The sequence below is a fragment of the Saimiri boliviensis genome, chromosome 2 (assembly GCF_048565385.1).
Source record: "Saimiri boliviensis isolate mSaiBol1 chromosome 2, mSaiBol1.pri, whole genome shotgun sequence".
Classification (NCBI taxonomy): Eukaryota; Metazoa; Chordata; class Mammalia; order Primates; family Cebidae; genus Saimiri; species Saimiri boliviensis.
The window spans coordinates 47,432,590-47,452,104 of NC_133450.1; the positions used below are offsets into that span (position 1 = coordinate 47,432,590).

Sequence of the window (19,515 nt, forward strand, 5' to 3'; positions counted from 1 at the left end):
CCCTGGTGTACCAGAAGGACACTGAGGAGCAGGGTGTGTGTGTGTGTGTGTGTGTGTGCACGTGTGTGTGCATGTGTGTGTGTGCGTGTACATGTGCATGCACACTAATGGGGGAATTAAATGATGTTGTGTCGTCCTGGGGTCACCCTCACTAGTCAGAATTCTGAATAACAGAGTGGCTTGTAGGTGAACAGAAGTCTCGGTGGCATGAGAAGGTCAACAACTAAAGTAGCTGTCTTCCATGGTGTCCTAGCAAATACTATTTTGGCATTCAAGACCCCACTCAAAAGCCTCTTCCTCTGTGAAGCCTTTCCTGACGCCTTCCCCACTCATCCATATTGCACCCTCCGTTAATGAGCTCCCAATGCATCCTGAGCAGGTCTGTAACATTGCACCTGTCACACTTAATTCAGTTGGTGTATTGGCTTATTCTGTCTCTGTCTCCCTGTTCCATATACATCTGCCTCCCCTAAGGGCAGAGGCTGTGTCTTAATCACCTGTGTAGCCCCAACACCTGGCACAGTGCCTGACACCCAGGAGATGCTCAGTAAATGGCTGCTACATTAATACACGAGCAGCTTAAGGGGATGGAGGGTGAAGGTAAATGCTCTTGCGTACTCATCACAGACCACAATGTGCCCAAATGTCTTCACGTGTGGTTTGCAGCTCCCCAGGCAACTGCTTACTTCCCTTCCTTACTGATTTCACCAGGAATGACTTGTTTTGTTTCCTTAAGATCTGTGCATGGCACAGCCCCTCCCACAAGGATAAGGCCATATGGGTTGAATCTCAGGGGGTATTGGGTACATTGTGGCACCGGGAAGAAGCCTTGGGAGTCAGTCCTTCAGCACATGCCCTCATGTGACCAGGATATGAGGTTGGGTGTCCTTAAGCAATTGTGTCCATTTCCTGTGTCTCCTTATAACATGGTGGCTAGGGAACTGGATACCATTCTCAAAACAATGAAGTCCAGTAAGGTACGTGATGGTTTTTAAGAAGCCCGGGAAGATTTACATTCAGCTGTATTCCGGGTTAATGTGAGTACATGTGTAACAAGGACAGCCCAGTATTCCTGTATATGTGACTGCAGATATCCTTAGCTAGTGTAACAATGTTGAAAGTGATGTGAGAAGGGGTATGTTTCCCAATGTGTATCTGCGGGGGGCTGTAACCGTCATGGTGTCACAGTGAGTTTATGTATTGGCGCCTGTGTGTGTCAAGATATGTGTGAGCCTGTGAGCCGTGGGTGCATGTGTCGCCATCGTTCCTCTGTGTGAATGTGTATGTGCACGCACCACTGCAATGTGCGCATCTCTGTGATCCTGGGTGTGGGTGTGGTGTGAAGGGGAAGATGTGTGTCACTGTGTCTATGGGGGTCCTGCCTCCGAGCCACCCTCAGCCCGCCCTCCTCCCCCGGTTCTGTGGCTCCCTCCCAGGCTGTGGCCCTGCCCCTTCCCTCTTCTCCCTCCCAATCCATCTGTGCGGGGGGAGCTGGTGCTGCGCCCCCCCCACCCCTCCCCATCCAGGCCCCATAAATAGCAGCAGAGCCGGAGCCGGAGCCGGAGCCGGCGCCAGCGGCTGGAGCAGCAAGGGAGTCAGGGCCAGGGCCAGAGAGCCGGAGAGAGGAGCCCCTGACCGAGAGCCCAGGTGAGCCCACCCTTCCTCCCCGGCCCAGCCCCAGCCCAGCCCAGCCCAGCTTGCCTGTCTCCATAACAACATCTCCTGGAACCCCCAGAGAGATCCCAGCCCTGCCCAATCCCTTCACTACCACAAGCCCCTGCTTATTTCAGAGGACCCCCAAGAACTAGGAGACTTGTCGCTGGAAGGCAGAGACCCCCCCTCCCCCAGCCCAGACCCTCCCTCACATATCCAGAAAGGCACACATTGTGGGGAGGTCGATGCCCAGCCAGAGAAAGGTCCCAATTCTGAGGGAGGTACAGAACTGTCACACCCTCTGGAGACGGACACACGACATCCGGGGAAGACAGACACAGAGGGTGGGGCACTCAAACACACCAATGCACACTCACTCGAGGAAGCATGACATGGGATCAGACAGCCTCACCCTGAGATCTGTACAGACACAGATAGATGGACTGACCGGCCATGAACTCGGGCCGGCATACCCCTGCCTGCTTCAGCCCAAGGCTTGGAACCACTGCTGGGGGAAGGTAGCATGCGTGCATCCCACGGGCAGCATGGAGGGAGCCTCAACTCCCCAAAAATCCTGTCGCTAAGAGACAGTGCCAGTGCTGCCAAGAAGTGTGAAAACAGGGGAGGTGGGGAGGGATGTGAGGCTTGTCATAGTTGGAGCTCCTGCCAGGAGCCTGAAGGAGCCTTCAGCAGAACCCTGGTCCTGCCTCCCCAGCCCACCAGCCCTCCTTTTCCATCAGCTAGCCAGAAGGGGAGTGGGGGTGGGGAGTGGATAGGGATAGCCCAGCAGGGGACCTTCCAACCTGTCTCCTGCCCACTGCAGACTCTGCTCCAGAGGCCCGTCCTCTTCAGACCCCAAGGACCTCTTCAGCCCCTACCCCACCCCCTTGCCCTAGTTTAGGTCCCTCGTGCCAAGACTGAGTGCAGTGCTGGCTCCAGCACCAGTCGGGAAGTAGCAGAAGGTGCTGAGGCAGCAGAAAGTGTAAATCAATCGATGGCCTACGAGCCAAGACTGCCAGGAACATCCCCACCCCAACCCTTCAGCCCTCTCCTACCCCATCCACACATACCCAGGCCAGCAGCACAGAGCTTCTGTGCAGGAGTGGGAGGCTCAGGTCCTCTGCCTTCCCCTGTTCAGAGCTCTGGTGAAGCCAAGCAGAGGCCAGGGGAAGCAGGAGGTCTGTGAGACCCCAGTGTCTCGGGAAGGAGGTTAAGGGGTGGGGCCCAGGGATGCCAGAGGATAGACCCCTCTGCTGGCAGGTGTTCCCTTTCCAGGGTCCAGGCCACCTGCTCTGTCCCCACAGTGACATGTCGGACCCTGAGATGGGATGGGTGCCTGAGCCCCCAACCATGACGCTGGGGGCCTCTCGGGTGGAGCTGCGGGTGTCCTGCCATGGCCTCCTGGACCGGGACACACTCACCAAACCCCACCCCTGCGTGCTGCTCAAGCTCTACTCTGATGAGCAGTGGGTGGAGGTGAGAGCAGCTCAGGTTTCTCCTTAACTAACCTGGGTTAAGCTTGGGAAGGAGGGAGGTTGGGTGGGACCAGTGAAAGCCTTGAAGGGAAATGTGTGGACTCCTGGGCACCTTTTCCAGGCCATTTGGGTAACCTTGGAGATGGAGTCCCAGAGGGTCCTGAGATTGCCCCAGAGGCAGTGGGGTTGCTCCCAAAGGCCTCATGATAGCACAGAGGATACCCAACCACAGAAAGGTCCCAGTTCTGACAGAGGTACAGGAACTGTCATACCCTCCTGGAAATGGACATACCACTTCGGAGGAGGACAGACACAGAGGGTCCAGTGGGCAGGCAGCACCCCAAGCTCAGGGATCAGCTTAAGAAGAGAAGAGCTGGTTGCTGGAGATGTGGGGGTCTAAGAAGAGCTGGCATGACGAGGGCAGTCAAGGGCAGGGAAAAGTATCCTTGGTTCCCAGACAGCCCTCGCTTCCCCTCAACCACCACCACAGGTGGAGCGCACGGAGGTGCTTCGCTCCTGTTCCAGCCCTGTCTTCTCCCGGGTGCTGGCCCTCGAGTATTTTTTTGAGGAGAAGCAGCCCCTGCAGTTCCACGTGTTTGATGCTGAGGATGGAGCCACCAGCCCCAGAAATGATACCTTCCTCGGCTCTACGGAGTGCACCTTGGGCCAGGTCTGCATTCCCAGCCTCCCCACCCCACCCTACCCTACCTCATCAGCTTTTACTTCTGGAATCCAAAATAAAAGACAGTATGAGCTCTACAGATAGTTCAACCCAGCCGTGGCTCCCACATCTCTGCTACTCACTAGCTGTGCAGCCTCAGGAAAGATACTTAACCTCTCTGAGTCTTAGTTTTCCTATCTAAAAAATGGGGGAGTAGTCAGAGTGCTCCCCTCTTCAGGCTGTTGTAAAAATTAAGCCCAACTCCAGCCCAGGTTAAAATGCCAACCCTTGCGGACACTCAAATAACATTTATTATTCCATCCCTTGTAAGTGGCTGAGGCAGATGGAGATGTCACAGCTGGGTCTCCCTCCACCTCCATCCCTAGATTGTATCACAAACCAAGGTCACTAAGCCATTACTGCTGAAGAATGGGAAGACTGCGGGCAAGTCCACCATCACGGTAGGCAAGATCACCCATACTCTTGGTCCTGGTATTCAATGCTCCTGCATGGACGCCCATGGTGACATCATGCCCAGGACTACTCCCACCTAAGGGAAAGGGGATGGGTGGTCCTTGTGGTGGGGATAGGGGAGTCCTGCCACTTGTATCTCCCTTGCAGATCGTGGCCGAGGAGGTATCTGGCACAAACGACTATGTGCAACTCACCTTCAGAGCCCACAAGCTGGACAACAAGGTTGGAACCCCGGAGTTCAGGCCCCCAACACCCCTGTCCATCCTAGGCCTCCCACTCAAGACCGATCCCAGGAGCCCAGGCCTGCTCCCTTCCCAGTGTGAGTCCCTCCTCCGCCCTCCTTGCAACTCTCACCAGCCTCAGGGGCCCTTTCTCCTGTATTTTCAGGATCTGTTCAGCAAGTCTGACCCTTTCATGGAAATCTATAAGACCAATGGGGACCAAAGTGATCAGCTGGTCTGGAGAACTGAGGTTGGTGCCTGGGGCTATGGGGATGAAGGGAGGGAGAGCAAAATAAGAAAACCCAGACAGGAGCTGACCAGCAGCTTGGTGCCTCTCCAAGGTGGTGAAGAACAACCTAAACCCCAGCTGGGAGCCGTTCCGCCTGTCCCTGCATTCCCTGTGCAGCTGTGATGTCCACCGACCTCTCAAGGTGAAATCCCAACCAAGCCAGCACAGCCTGCTTACAGCAACCAACCTGCTGTCTAAGACCTTTCCCCTGCATGCAGCAAGCCTCCCTCCTCTCCCTCATGTGATAAGCACATCCCACTGTGGGATAAATAACAGGTCACAGCTCAATGTTAAACTTCCCACATGTGTGCCTGTTATCAGTGGCCAAAGTCCCTGGCAGATTGAGCCAAAGAGCAAAGTTCAGCAGGTGGCCTCTCTGGGCAAGCTGAGGATGTCTGTTTGGACCTTGAGACTGTGAGGCCCCTACCTTCCTGAGTCCCCCTACCCACCCACTCCCCCACCGCCATGAACACCACAGAGCATCTCCAACCTGACCCCCCCTCCCCCCACCCCCCGTCTTCTCAGTTCCTGGTGTATGACTATGATTCCAGTGGGAAGCATGACTTCATCGGCGAGTTCACCAGCACTTTCCAGGAGATGCAGGAAGGGACGGCAAACCCTGGGCAGGAGGTGCCACAAATATCCCATCCCCAGAATCCCACCCAGATCCCTGGGAGAATCCTGAGGGTGTGGCTAAAGAGATCACTATAGGTGATAGTAGGTGGAGAGGGTGGAAAGCACCTGGCCTCGGCTGAAGGATGGAGCCACGGGGATCTTGCTCTGGGAGGCTCTGCTGAAAGGGGGAAAGAGGGGTCACCTGATGGACTTGTGACCCTGAGCTTGTGGGGTGGGGTCTAGATGCAGTGGGACTGTATCAACCCCAAGTATCGGGACAAGAAGAAGAATTACAAGAGCTCAGGAACAGTAGTGCTGGCCCAGTGTGCGGTAAATTTTACTTCCTGCTTCAACCCTTACCCCAGCCCCTGCCCCTACCATACTCTCAGATTCAACCCTTCCCTTGTTTCAAAGACCAGTTTCTCTGCTTCTGGGAACTGGAAATCTTTGCCCTATCTCACCCCCAACTGCAACCCAAAAAACTCTGGCTCTCGCATGTTCCCCACTGAAGCCCTACCCAAGCTCCCTCCTCAAAGGACCACCCTATCCCCTCGCCTTACCCTTCTCCCTACCACCAGGTGGAGAAAGTGCACACCTTCCTGGATTACATCATGGGTGGCTGCCAGATCAGCTTCACGGTAAAGACCCAGAGGGTAGACACAAAGGCAAGAGGGAGGGGCTGAGTGCATAGAGAAGGGAAGGAGAATCTCCACCGCCTCCGCCTGGGCTGCTCGTGAGCCTCGGCATTGTCAGCTTGTGCCCCCAGATCACGAAACAGCCACCTGTAGCCTCCCCCGCACTCATCCGAGTCCTCTATCCAGATCCAGCTCCAGCCTAGGCTCCCTGGTGGCTCTCAGGGCTGCAGCATGGCCTTTTTCCCACCCGCACCCCACCCAGGTGGCCATCGACTTCACCGCCTCCAATGGGGACCCGAGGAGCAGCCAGTCCCTGCACTGCCTCAGCCCTCGACAGCCCAACCACTACCTGCAGGCCCTGCGTGCAGTAGGAGGCATCTGCCAGGACTATGACAGGTAGGAGAAAGTGGGGCGGGAGGGAACAGGCAGGGAGGCCTTGCCCGATGGACCCCACAGCCTTTTCTTCTCCCCAGTGATAAGCGGTTCCCAGCTTTTGGCTTTGGGGCTCGAATCCCCCCCAACTTTGAGGTAGGCTGATGAGAGAGAAGGAAGGAGATGAGGGTGGAGCTTGTCAGACAGGAAGGAAAGGCAGGCCCTCACAGCTCCCGCCTTGCCTTCGCAGGTGTCCCATGACTTTGCTATCAACTTTGACCCGGAAAATCCTGAATGTGAAGGTAAGAGGGGAGATTTTCACCTGCCCCGTCTCCCCCCAGACACACCCCACACAGGGGCACAGACTCCATTTCCAGGGGCCCAGCTCCCTGTCCCTTCCACCCATCCCAGACCTGTCTGCATCAGGTGAGGCTTCCAGGGCCAAGGCCCAGCATCTGCCCCCCAAGCTGTCCCCACCAAGGGACTATCCAACTCTCTCACTGCTCAGTGAAGAAACTCAAGGGGGAGGGCAGTCCTCAGACCTGGATGCACATCCTTGCTTTGAGGATTGTCAGGAGGATCCCTTGCTCATTTTTACCAGCTTCACCACTTCTCTTCACCCACAGAGATCTCAGGGGTCATCGCCTCCTACCGTCGTTGCCTGCCCCAGATCCAGCTCTATGGCCCCACCAACGTGGCCCCCATCATCAACCGTGTGGCTGAGCCAGCCCAGCGGGAGCAGAGCACCGGCCAAGCCACGGTAAGAGGAGCTGCCCCATGTGTCTTCAAGTGGTGCCAGGCCAGGGCCTGCACCTTGGTGGACATGGTGTCAACACCCTTGCACACAAAGCCAACCCTTCCACCCTCTCTGCTGGCCCTCAGAAGTACTCGGTGCTGCTCGTGCTCACTGACGGTGTGGTGAGTGACATGGCTGAGACCCGCGCTGCCATCGTGCGTGCCTCCCGCCTGCCCATGTCCATCATCATCGTGGGCGTGGGCAATGCTGACTTCTCTGACATGCGACTGCTGGATGGCGATGACGGACCCTTGCGCTGCCCCCGAGGGGTGCCTGCAGCCCGAGACATTGTCCAGTTTGTGCCCTTCCGAGATTTCAAGGATGTAAGTCCCCTGGGCCCCTTCTGGCTGAAGGACTCCCTGGTTTCTCATGTCCCCAGATCTGACCTTCATCTTCCACCATTTGATGTCCTGCTAAGGAGGAGGGAGCCCAGCTGGCCACCCTGAAGCCCCACCCCTCCCTTAGCTGACCCTGCCTCCCCTACTCTTTCTCCCACCCCTAACCACATCGCTGTTCCCACCCCCAGGCTGCCCCCTCTGCACTCGCCAAGTGTGTCCTGGCAGAGGTGCCGAGGCAGGTAGTGGAGTACTACGCCAGCCAGGGCATCAGCCCTGGGGCTCCGAGGCCCTGCACACTGGCCACAACTCCCAGCCCTAGCCCGTGACTGCCACCCTCCGGACCGACACTCCCTCGGCGTCTCAGTGAGTCCTGGGGGGCCCAAAGGAGTGGACATAGAGGGTGCAAAGTGGGGCTCAGTAGAGCCCATCTAGGCTGGGCGTAGTGTAGAAGAGAGTGCTTATGACTCTCCCACCCCCTCCCAGGTGCCTGTCCTGACCCTCCTGACTCCAGTGACCAATGCCTCCACCTCTTGGACCAGCTGTGCCCCTTGGGTCCTGGACGTGAGTGGTGGGCCCTGCTCCCATCTCTCCAAACCCCCTACCCTTCAATGCTGTGGCCCCTCAGTGACTTCCTGGGTGATCCTGACTTTCTGGCTGTTAATAAAGAGAACCGCTCCTAGCACCTCAACCTCTAACCATCATGCCTCAGATGCCCACTGGGCAGCCTGCAGCACCCCCCGACACACACCATAAGAAATGAGGACCAGCACCTTTCAAAATCTGAACCAGTGCTTCCCAGGCAGGCTGCTGTCTCTGCAGTCTTACCCCAACTATGTGCCAGTGGGGTCTGAGGAGCCCCCACCCTCACCTCCCAACCCCAGGGGGTCTGGACACCAAGGGGGTTAATTACAGAAGCTAGGGGGATAATTAGGGGCTGTCACAGGGGCAGCCTGATGCTTTCTTATAGCTGTCTCTAGAGAGGCCCTGCTGAATCCCCCAGGAGCTGAACCCTAGCCCCCACACAGCTGTGGGACGGGTCACGAATGGGTGCTGGGGGTACTGAAGGAGGGCAGCAGGCCTGCTAGTGAGTTGGGAACATAGTGGGGCATCTAAGGCCTATACAGTCTGGTTTCCTGGGTGTGTCAATGTGTGTGTCTGTTCATGGCCTTAATGGGTCACACTCATGGACTCAGGGATGTGCCATGCATGAACACACCCACACACATTCACACACCTAGCGATCACATTAGCAACAACAGCAAATATTATTGTTTAGCATGTGTCAACTTTATGTTAAGTGCTTGTTTAAATGCATTTATTCTCAGTAGGTAGTTACCACTATTTTCACCATTTTTCTGACGATCAGTTGAGGCTTGAGTTTAACCCACCCAGGGTCAAAAAACTGGTAGAACTACAACTTGAAACAGGATGTTACTCTGCCGCCTAGGCTGGAGTGCAGTGGCATGATTATGGTTCACTGCAGCCCCGAACTCCTGGGCTCAAGTGATCCTTCCACCTTAGCCTCCTGAGTAGCTGAGACTCCAGGTGCATGCCATTACATCTGAATTATTTTATTTTATTTTACTTTATTTTATTTTACTGGTAGAGACAGGGTTCTCGTTATTTTGCCCAGGCTGATCTCAAACTTCCTCGTTGGCCTCCCAAAGTGTTGTGATTACAGGCCTGAATCACTGCGCCCCACCTAAAGCACCATTCTTTTTTTTTTTTTTTTTTTTTTTTTTTGAGACGGAGTCTTGCTCTATCACCAGGCTGTAATGCAGTGGCACAATCTCGGCTCACTGCAACCTCCGCCTCCTGGGTTCCAGCAATTCTCCTGCCTCAGCCTCCCAGGTAGCTGGGATTACAGACATGTGCCACCATGCCCAGCTAATTTTGTATTTTTAGTAGAGATGTGGTTTCTCCATGTTGGTCAGGCTGGTCTTGAACTCCTGACCTCAGGTGATCTGCCCACCTGGACCTCCCAAAGTGCTGGGATTACAGGTGTGAGCCACTGCATCTGGCTGCAACTTTTTTTTTTAAGTATATTTAGGTGACCCAGGAGTATCATTCTGACACCTGTATGTGTACTGTATACGTGGCCCAGTTGCATGCTCAGATGTCTATAGATGGGTCTGTCTGCCTTTGTGTGCCATGCAGGTGAGAAAAGTGAACAAGAAAGCAGTGGCTCTGAATTACAGCTCCAGGGCAGGCAAGGATAGACACAGGTGAAATTTAGAGTGAGAGAAAAAGAGCTGGGTTCCTGAAAGGACCCTCTCTGCCCCATTCTCTCCCTTCAACAAGGAGTATGGAAGGAGATGAAGAAAGAGAAGCTAAAGGTCTGTGAGCCCATCAGAGAGAGAATCCAGAGCCAGAGAGCCAGTGGCCAATGGTGGGGAAATGAGAGGAGACAAGACAAGAGAAATTCTGAGAGCAATGGAGGAGAGGACTCCCATTGCAGGCTCCTAAGTGGAGGAGGGATGAGCTGGGATAGAGGAGGGGGAAGAGGGAGCAAGAACTGTGATGGGAAGAGAAGAGACAGCTGGGGAGGGGGTGGAGAGAGGGGGTAGAAAGGAAGAGGGACATATGGAAGCCTCTTCCCCCATGCCCGAACACTTCTCCCATTTATTATGTCCAGTAGATGACAGATGACAGTAACCAGTGAGGTGGCTGCTCCCAGCACAATGCCTGTGCTCTGCCCAGAGGCCACACCTGCCCCTCCTTAGGCTGCTGAACTGGAGGGTTGGGTTACCATGGAAACTGTGAGACCTGGATAGCCACAGACAAGGGCAAGCTGGGCCACTGCGGCTTCTGAATTTGGTGGTGGTGGTGGATCCATCTGTCCCAATGCCTGCCCCTCCACCCCATTTCCATTGGCTCCCCATAACAGATGTGCCACTCAGCTCCAGGTGGGGACCTCCCTTTCTCTCACTCTCCCTCTCCCTCTCCCACACACAGACACACAAAACAGTAGCCTGAAGCAAGGATAAAGAATGAACACTTCTTAAATTGCAAGAACATTTAGCCGATTGCATTAGAATTCTGCCTGGACTTCAAGTTTAATTCACAAAACCTGCAGTCTCTCAGCTCGTTGTCATCCCGGGAGAAGTCTTGCCTCAGCACTTAGAGAGGGAGGCGGGAGGTGGCAGGAGCACCCTGTGCAGTTCTGGAGAACCAGGCAGTCTGGAGGGAGCTGCAGAGAACCCATGTATGTGCTCACAGAGAAGCTGGGCTCCCTAACCTGGGCTGCACATCCCCTGCCTAGACTGCAGTGGGAAACTGGAGCAGGATAGGAGGTGCCATTGTGAGGCTGTCTCGAGGACTTCTTGGGGAGACCACTGGGACTTCCGTACTGGGGAGATGCCAGAAATGGAAAAGTATCAGAAATTATCCAATCCAAATGAGAATTAGATGAAGTAACACAGGCTCAGAAAGTAATCGATTTGCTCAAGGTGACAGGGGGATCCCATGGAAGAGCTGGAACTAGCACCCAGGTTTCCAGACTTCTGCACAGGGCTCTCTCCCAGCCCACACCAACAACCCCCAGAGCTCACTCTTCAGGCCTTTGCCACTCTGGGCCCTGGAGGCCACAGAGTTGGGCAAGGGAAAAGCATCTTAGATAGAGTTCCCAGTCTGTCTAGTTGCTGGGCATTGAAATCTTGAAATGCCTTAGTGCTAAAATGGGGAGGTTACAAGCTTCAGAATGAAAATACAGCCTCATCGCTAATTACAGCTTTAATGTGTTACAGGTTGAAAACCTTGAATTAGAAACTAAACTGAGGTGGGAGCTGCATCCCTCCCCCACCTCCCATTCACTGTGTCACCACACTTCCACCCCCCACTGCCTGGCACTGGTCCCTGCAGAGCTCAGCGTGCTAGTCATGTGGGCCGGGTTTCTGTGTACGACCTGCGTAAGGCGAGGGGACCCCTCTCCAAAAATTGTCCAGCATCTAAACTCGGGCATGACTCGAGAACCCAAAAGCTTTGGGGATATTTGTGTGGTCATATAGGGCATGGCTTGGACCAGAAGGCGCTCTGATAACCATGCAGAGAACCGTGCAGCCGCCTCCTCGGCGGTGCCATCCCATCCAGCCCCCACTACACCACAGGGTGCCCTGAACGGCTCAGAGGAAGAGGTGGGAGGGGTCCCCGGACTCCGGGCCGCTCGAGGTGAGCCGGTCACAGCGAGCCTTGTAGAGATCGCGCTCCCGGGCCAGGCGGGCCACTTCGGCCCGCAGCGCGTCCAGCTGGGCGGCCAGGCGGGCGCGCTCGGCCTCCAGCCCGCGCCGCTGCTGCAGCCGCTTGGAGCGACAGGCCTGCGCGTAGCCGCGGTTCTTCAGCGTGCGGCGCCTCTGCTTCAGCCGCAGCGCCTCGTCGCGCCCGCAGCCCCGCAGCTGCCGGTTTAGCTCCCGCACAGACATCGAGACCAGCGCCGCGTCGGAAAACCGCTCGGCCAGCTGAGGAGGAAGAGTGCAGAGACCGGGTCGGCGCCGGGTCGCACCGGCGAGGACCGGGGGCGCGACGCTACGTGGCCCCGCCCCGGGACAGCCCCGCCCCGCCCCGCCCGGCCCCGGCTCCCACCTTCACCCGAATGCTCGCGCTTCCACGCAGTCCGTTTCGGTGCAGACCCCGCCCCAGGCCCCGAGGCTCCCGGGTCCCTCCAGCGGAGCGTTGCTTGACCCGGGCGGGCGCCCCACGGCGCACGGCCACGGTCAGGCGAGCCCATCGCGCACCTGAACCCCGGGCCCCTCTCTGAGGTCCCCGGCATCCCGCTCCAGGCCCGGGTGTGTCCAGTGGACCCGCACCCAGACACCCCCCAACCCTCCAACGCTCTGCGTTTCCCTGTCCTGAAACCCGCAACCCCGTGACCCTCACAGGATTTGGATTACATCCTAATGCCCTCAACACCCCCACCTGTGTCTGTAATTAATAGGATGAGTCCCAATCCTTCCTGAGAAGGTTGGGGGCTGGGAAGCCCGAAGTCTTGAAAAGGCCAATCTAAACCAGTCTTAACCCGGCTCCGTTCCACAGGTAACCCTTTCCCTGGTTTCCACACACCGTGTGTCTGTTTACCTCCCGGAGTCGCCCACTCCCCAGCTCAATTCTTCCCTTTGGATCCTCTGCTACTCTTACCTTCTCCCTGCTCCTCCTGGTTCAGCCTACTCATTTCTCTCCATTTTGAGAAAAGGAGGAGAAGCAGAATGTAGTTTTCTCCAACTGTTTTCTTTCAAGGGACCTTCTTCCCTTCTCTGGCCCTCTGTCCGTTGCCCCAGTCCATAACCCTCTCCGGGAGCTCCCCCTCCCCTCTTGGGCAGTCCCCCTCCCTCGGCCTCCCTCCCCTCAGGCCAGCTTGCTGACCACTCACCTGGACGTGCTGGGCTCCTGTCTCCTCTGGACTCCCTGGGTAGTAGCCATGGGGCCCATCAACAGGGACTGGGCCCTGACCCTGCAGCAGCTCCACGGCCTCTTCAGGACTCAGCCCCAGTGCCTCCCCAGCCCCCAGCTGCTGCTGCAGGGTAGCCAGCCAGTACAGCTCCTCCAGGCCTGGCCGGGAGCCCTCGGTCGCCCCCACCATGCCTGGTTCACTGAAGGTGGGTGAAGGAGGCACTGAGCTGTAAGGTGTGGAGCCTAGTGAGGCTGTAGCCGGGCCTGGTCGCCCCTCAGAGGGCTCTCGCTTTACCTCGAACTTCATCAAGTCAAAGTCATTGACATATTCCATGGCCAGGGGGCTGGGGGGCAGGGCCATTCTGGAGCTGGGCTGGGAGGAGTGCACCTGCAAAGAGGAGCGGTCTGGAGCACATGGAGATCACCTGCCATTCCCTCTTCACCAAGTCCCTCTTCCCTCAAAGCCTAAGTGCCCTGGAGCAAGAGTTCAGGAAAGCCAGAGGGATGGTGCAGCTCTGCCCACTTCACAGTCCCCCCCCAGGCTGCAGAGCAACCTTTCAGGGGCAGAGGCTCCTGACAGGAGACAAGCAGCTGAAGGCCTGAAGGAGGAAGAGGACAGCACAGCCTCTTACCTCAATGATGCTTCAGGATCTATGAAAAACAAGAGCAGTATGGCAGTGCTCCCAACCCTGGTGCTGAGACATGCCGAGAGGTCTGTCATCTCAAGAGGCATCATTCCATTTCCAAGCCATTTTTTAAAATTGCTTAATTAACTGTGACAGAGTAAGTGTATATTTTAGGACAATGGGAAGGCAGGTATGCTGTGAATTTTAAGACACAAAGATAATGTGCTGTTATACCTCTCTGTCTCTCAAAGCCCTCAGGGCAGTACCTTGCCTCTAGAAGACCCTCAGTGTACATTTGTTCCATGGATTAATCAATCAGTGAATCCCTTTTGTAGGAGCAAGGGACTTTGTATAGAAAAAAAAGGTCCTAGAATTAGTTCTAGAAAGATCAGGATCAACTGGCCACCATCTTTCCTCAAGGCCAGTCTCTCCAAGGGGAACCAGCCAAGATTGATTTTCCTTCTTCTATTCAGAACTTGCTATGTTGTGTGAACTCGAGCAGATCACCTTCACCCTTCCAACCCATTTTCCTTTTTTCCCTCTGTTCAATGAGGGAAGTTAGACTTTGTAACATGTACCAAAGAGTGTTCTCTGGAACACGGATTCTGAGCAATACTCATGAAGAGGTCTGTGCTCAGATAATTTTGAGAAATGTTGCCTCCTATCCCCACCTCTTACACATTCACATATCACAAGAGCATATTAACCTGATTGATCCTTTAGTAAACCATCCGTTCAAGTTCAACACAAAGTGTCCTAAACTTATATCATCAAGGAACTCTCTGTTATCAACCATGGGGCACATGTTCACCTGAGGAACTTCTGACTAGGGGACCTCAGATATCCTCCCCAGTCTGGATGTCCAAGCTCTAGTCAAGCTCCCAATTCCAGTAACTCCCACACCACCCCCAGAAGGGGCGTGGCAGGGAGTGCTCATCCCCAGGGCTTAGACTTCCACTCTTTTTTTTTTTTTTTTTTTTTTTTGAGACAGAATCTCGCTCTGTTACCAAGCTGGAGTGCAGTGGCGTGATCTCGCCTCACTGCAAACTCCGCCTCCCAGGTTCAAGCAATTCTCTTGCTTCAGACTCCTGAGTAGATGGGACTACAGGCACATGCCACCATGCCCAACTAATTTTTATAGTTTTAGTAGAGACGGGGTTTCATCATGTTGGCCAGGATGGTCTCGAACTCATGACCTCGTGATCCGTCCACGTAGGCCTCCCAAAGTGCTGGGATTACAGGCATGAGCCACCGCTCCCCGCCAGACTTCCACTCCTTCTTACCTAGGTAGCCTAGGTAGCCCTCTTTCCAATCACGTCTCAGAACCCCAGGCTTTACCCAGAGAGGCAAGAGGAAGACCCAAGCCTCTCTCTTCCTGTTCCAGGGCAGAGCTGCTGCCCTCTGCATTAAACCTGTCACCCTTGAGAGGACCGAGGGGAGGGAAGCACAAGGAACTGGGCCCTGGCAGAGGTGACGGTGAGACCCTGAGAGGTTCCAGAAAGAACTGAATGTACAGAAGGGGTCGTGGGGAAGGTTGTTTCTCTTTCTGATGTGATAGCAGTGAGCGACACAGGCCAGCCAGGGTGGGAATAGAGTAGGGTACCAAAGTGTGAGGATTTTTGGAAATACAAAACAAAGAGCAGGTGTTGAAAGAGGGGCTCTAGGCAAGCGGCCTGGCACCCAGGTAGGTCCTGGAAATACTCACTTTAGGGATGCCAGAGAGGATGCGGTCAGTTCCAGAGCCAGGCGGGCACAGCTTCCTGAGAGACTGAAGGCTCCATGGAGCAGGGTCTGGTGCCTCTCTGCTCAGCTCCAGGGGGCTGTGGGCACAGAGCCCAAAGGGCATTCTTAAAGGGCCAGCTCTCTGAGGTCATCTGTGGTCCTGAGGCCTCTAACCAATGGGGTAAGGAGATCATTTGCATATCTTATTGGCCTGGGGTTGGGGGAAATGGAGAGAGAGGAGAGTCCAAGTATGTTTGTTCTCAAAAAAGGAAAGGGGGCACCTTCCCCAACAAAGCTCCTCACTGATGATCCAACTCCTGAGTGCTCAGTTTCCCAGTTCAGACAGCCACATGGGCCTCAACCACCATCCCTCCACGTGAACACAACCCTCAGCCCTAGTCATGGGTAGCCTGGGACTGGAAAAGAGAGCCAGACAAGCTCCCAGCACCCTCACCTTCCAAGGCCCTGCAGCCCCCTCATCAGTGTCTTTGGAGACTATAAGCTCTCCCAGGCCCACTCTCACCTGGCCTATTGGGTCTGATTCCTAATTTGAAGAATCCTCACATTTCTGCCTCTGCCCCACCGTCACGCTCACTGGTCTTATGCCCCTCATAGCCATTGCATCAGAAAGGAAAGCAACTTTTCCCACAGGGAATCTCCAGGACTTGACCATACCATATTTTGCATCTCCCACTCTTGCTGATCCCAGCCCCAAAACAGGCAGCCCAGCTTGGGAGAAGGAGCAGGTGAAAAAAGAGCAGGGAACTCTGTTCCTTCCTTCTGGGCCTCAAGGGACATTGAAATCTAATCACAACCATCCATAGGAGACACTTTTGTAACTGCCCTCGCATGCCCTCTGCTTCCTCTCACCTCTTCCCTGTGTGTCTCTGCCCCTCTCTCCTCCTCTCGCTCTTCTAATTCCCAGATGGCTGGGGGGTGACCTACATTTTCAGCCTAATCCCCTAACACCTCTTACAGCTATCATCCCCGAGTAGGAGTTGGAACAGGGATACTAGGAATTATCTAAGGAGATGTTTAAACCTGTCCGAAGCTGTTTAAATAGGGTCTATGGAGTTAAAGGCCACTCCCTACCTTCTGAGGCCACCCGAATACTCCCATGGAGTTAACAGATCCTCTTTCTCAACACAGAGACCTGGGTGTCCATCAGCCCCCAAAGGTCATCACTTATACAACTTAACCTGGTCCCAGCCTTAGACGTTGGAGAAGAGCTGGCAGATACTGATTATCTAAGATGGTCATTTTTGAAGTGTGGTCCTGGGAGCAGCAGCATACGTATCACCTGGGAACTTGTTAGAAATACATGTTATCTGGTCTCACCTTAAATCAACCGAGTCAGGAACTCTGGGGGTGGAGCCCAGAAATCTGTGTTTTAAGGCCCTTTCAGCAAGTGTGATGTGCTTGAAAGTTTGAAGGCCAGGCACAGTGGCACAGGCCCGTAATCCCAGCACTTTGAGAGTTCAAGAACAACCTGGCCAATATGGTGAAACCTCGTCTGTATTAAAAATACAAAAATTAGCCAGGTATGGTGGCAGGTGTCTGTAATGCCAGCTACTCAGGAGGCTGAGGCAGGAGAATCACTTGGACCTGAGAGGCAGAGGTTGCAGTGAACCGACGTAGTGCCAGTGCACTCCAGCTTGAGCAACAGAGAGAGACTCCATCTCAAAAAAAAAAGTTTGAGAACTGCACAGAATGCCTAGAGTCTACCCAGCTTCCCTTGAGGGGGCAGGGGGCGTGTGTATGTGTATGTGTCTGTCTGTGTGTATGTATATGGTCTCTCCTACCATGCTTTCCACACATGTTAGAAAACCTAGATCAAATGACATCACGCTCTTCCCACACCTGGGTCTCTGTTTGAAGGAACAGAAACCATCATCACCATTCAAGCTTCTCTGTGTGACTGCCGGGATCTACTGCTGTTTTCTTAAAAGAATCAAAAAGCCTAAGGCCTAGGAACCAACCACAAAATGGGAATGAGGATCATGGAGAGAGAGGACCTCACACACATGCCCGTGGAATATAGCTCTCTAAAGTGGACACCCAGGAAAGAGACTCTACAATTTCCCTGGTTGAAGGAAGAATGGGAAATGTTGAGTGCAGCCCCTTTTTCATGCCTGCTCTGGCCTGGCCAGACACTTGCCCCCAGCCAGCAGCTGTCAGGTCTGCACTGATCCTCTTGTTTACTGGAGGGCTCAAAGGAGAGGTGGGAGGGCTAAGCTGCTAACAGGCTAAGGGAGTCAGACTAAACAAGCTCAGGCGAGTTGAGCCGCTCGGGGCTCAGACCAGGCACCACTAAACTAGGGAAAGGAGCTGGGGCAGTGAGGGTTGGGCTCAGGCTGGGCCCAGTCTGGGCCAGAGTAAAGGACCAAGGGCACAGAGAGGAGAGTCTATGGCAGTCAGTGGGGACCCAGAAAGCAGATTCCATCTCCCATATGCACTGGAGACTGGGAAATGAATACTGACACGGACAGGCTCAAGGACATCTGGAGACAGAAAAATGGGGATGAAAAAGATGAAGCAGCGTGACTCCAGGAATAATAGAACAGAGGAAGAAGACAAGGAAGCAGTAGGTGTAGACATGGGATAGAGGACAGGACAAGTCAGGGGCTCCACAGGGATTTGGATTAAAGGAGACAGAGATGTAGGCACATGGAAGAGAGGGGTAAAGAGAGGAGGTCTTCCAGGAGAGGACCACGAAGGGAGTAGAAGACAACAGGAAGGGTGGAGAGGAACAAGGACTACAACAGTAGGAATGGTAGCAGGAAGGGACAGGACATAAGATTGGGCACGAAGACCTAGACACCAATTCAAAGAAACAGACACATACGTAGGCCGCAGAGGAAGAGCAATGGCCAAAGGACAGAAAGATAGAAAGATATGGCTGGAGTGATATCGGACCATGGAGAAAGAGGGCCAGGCAGGCAAAGGGCCTGCAGGAGTGGGGTTGAAAATGAAGAAAAAGGAGAAAAGATGAGACAGTCAGCATTCCAGGATGCTACCCTCCTCTCCCCTGTCCTGTACTCTTATTTTTGGAACCCTGAAAGCCTGGTTCTCTTTCCCAGTTCTGTATCATTGTATCTAGATCTGTAGTAATTGATCCAAATCCTCAATCTCTGGTGTACCTCCTACATTCATTTGACAAATGCATATTAAACATCTGTTCTGCACCAGGCCCTGTGTAAGGCATTGGCGACACCTCAGTAACTTATACTGATAGCAGTACTGACTTCATGAAACTTACAGACTGATGAAACAGGGAAACATCAAATTATTGCCCTTTGGCTGGGTGCAGTGGCTCACACCTGTAATCCTAGCACTTTGGAAGGCCAAGACAGGTGGATCGCTTCAGCCCAGAGGTTTGACACCAGCCTGGGCAACATAGCAAAACCCTGTCTCTACTAAAAACACAAAAATTGAGGTGGGAGGATCACCTGAGCCTGGGGAGATCGAGGCTGCAATGGGCCATTTTGGCACCACTGCACTCTAGCTTTGGCAACAGAATGAAACACCATCTCAAAAAAAAAAAAATTATTGCCCTTAGGCACAGGCAGGAGTGGCCCCTGCATTGGTCCCTGTGCTTTAGAAGGCTCTACTCTGGCCCTCCTTTGGCTATATCCCACCACATGGGTGAAGAGTCTAACTCTCCTCTGCCCATACCCTAATCCTCTCAGGACCATGCTCCAGATAGCTAAGCATTCCCTGTCCAGGCTGGGTACGGTGGCTGACGCCTGTAATCTCATCACTTTGGGAGGCCAAGGCTGGCAGATCACCTGAGGTCAGGAGTTGAGACCAGCCTGGCCAACATGGTGAAACCCAGTCTCTACTAAAAATACAAAAAACTTAGCCGGGTATGGTGGTGGGCACCTGTAAATCCCAGCTACTCAGGAGGCTGAGGCAGGAAAACTGCTTGAACCTGGGAGGCAGAGGTTGCGGTGAGCCCAGATGGCACTATTACACTCCAGCCCAGGCAACAAGAGCAAAACTTCGTTAAAAAAAAAAAAAAAAAAAAAAAAGCATTCTCTATCCAAAAGGCCCAACCCTGGGACCCACATGGACAACTTCCCTGAGTTTGCCCTCCCATGACTGGACCACATGACTGGTTCACATATTCTAAGGTCAAAGGGTAGACAAAGGGTAGCTGCTTGCAGGAGTCTGTGGACAGACTTGGGATGGCCTGATGAAAGGTCCACATGGTTCCACACAAGGCTGCTTGCAGCAAAGATGTGTCAGGGGTGGGA

General features: G+C 54.3%; 2 protein-coding genes across 4 annotated transcripts; one reads left to right on the forward strand and one right to left on the reverse strand.

The window, feature by feature from the left end:
- The first annotated feature begins 936 nt into the window (after positions 1-936).
- On the forward strand, positions 937-8,224 carry CPNE6 (copine 6). 2 transcript variants are annotated; one of them, XM_074393247.1, is made up of 18 exons: positions 937-1,037; positions 1,527-1,647; positions 2,958-3,129; positions 3,619-3,798; positions 4,176-4,250; positions 4,411-4,485; positions 4,651-4,734; positions 4,826-4,915; positions 5,299-5,403; positions 5,632-5,718; positions 5,967-6,026; positions 6,286-6,419; positions 6,497-6,551; positions 6,646-6,697; positions 7,022-7,155; positions 7,278-7,514; positions 7,718-7,892; positions 8,013-8,224. In XM_074393247.1, the coding sequence occupies exons 3-17, from the start codon at positions 2,962-2,964 to the stop codon at positions 7,853-7,855; spliced, it is 1,674 nt and encodes a 557-aa protein (XP_074249348.1). In that variant the 5' UTR covers positions 937-1,037; positions 1,527-1,647; positions 2,958-2,961; the 3' UTR covers positions 7,856-7,892; positions 8,013-8,224. The 2 variants fall into 2 exon arrangements, with proteins under 2 accessions (XP_074249348.1, XP_003924345.4); XM_003924296.4 differs by lacking the exon at positions 937-1,037 and having other exon boundaries at positions 1,257-1,647.
- A 3,382-nt stretch (positions 8,225-11,606) lies between these two features.
- NRL (neural retina leucine zipper) lies at positions 11,607-13,293 on the reverse strand. 2 transcript variants are annotated; one of them, XM_039469119.2, is made up of 2 exons: positions 13,207-13,293; positions 11,607-11,983 (listed from the first exon to the last, which is right to left on the reverse strand). In XM_039469119.2, the coding sequence occupies exons 1-2, from the start codon at positions 13,270-13,272 to the stop codon at positions 11,651-11,653; spliced, it is 399 nt and encodes a 132-aa protein (XP_039325053.1). In that variant the 5' UTR covers positions 13,273-13,293; the 3' UTR covers positions 11,607-11,650. The 2 variants fall into 2 exon arrangements, with proteins under 2 accessions (XP_039325053.1, XP_039325052.1); XM_039469118.2 differs by having other exon boundaries at positions 12,892-13,293.
- Positions 13,294-19,515: the final 6,222 nt, after the last annotated feature.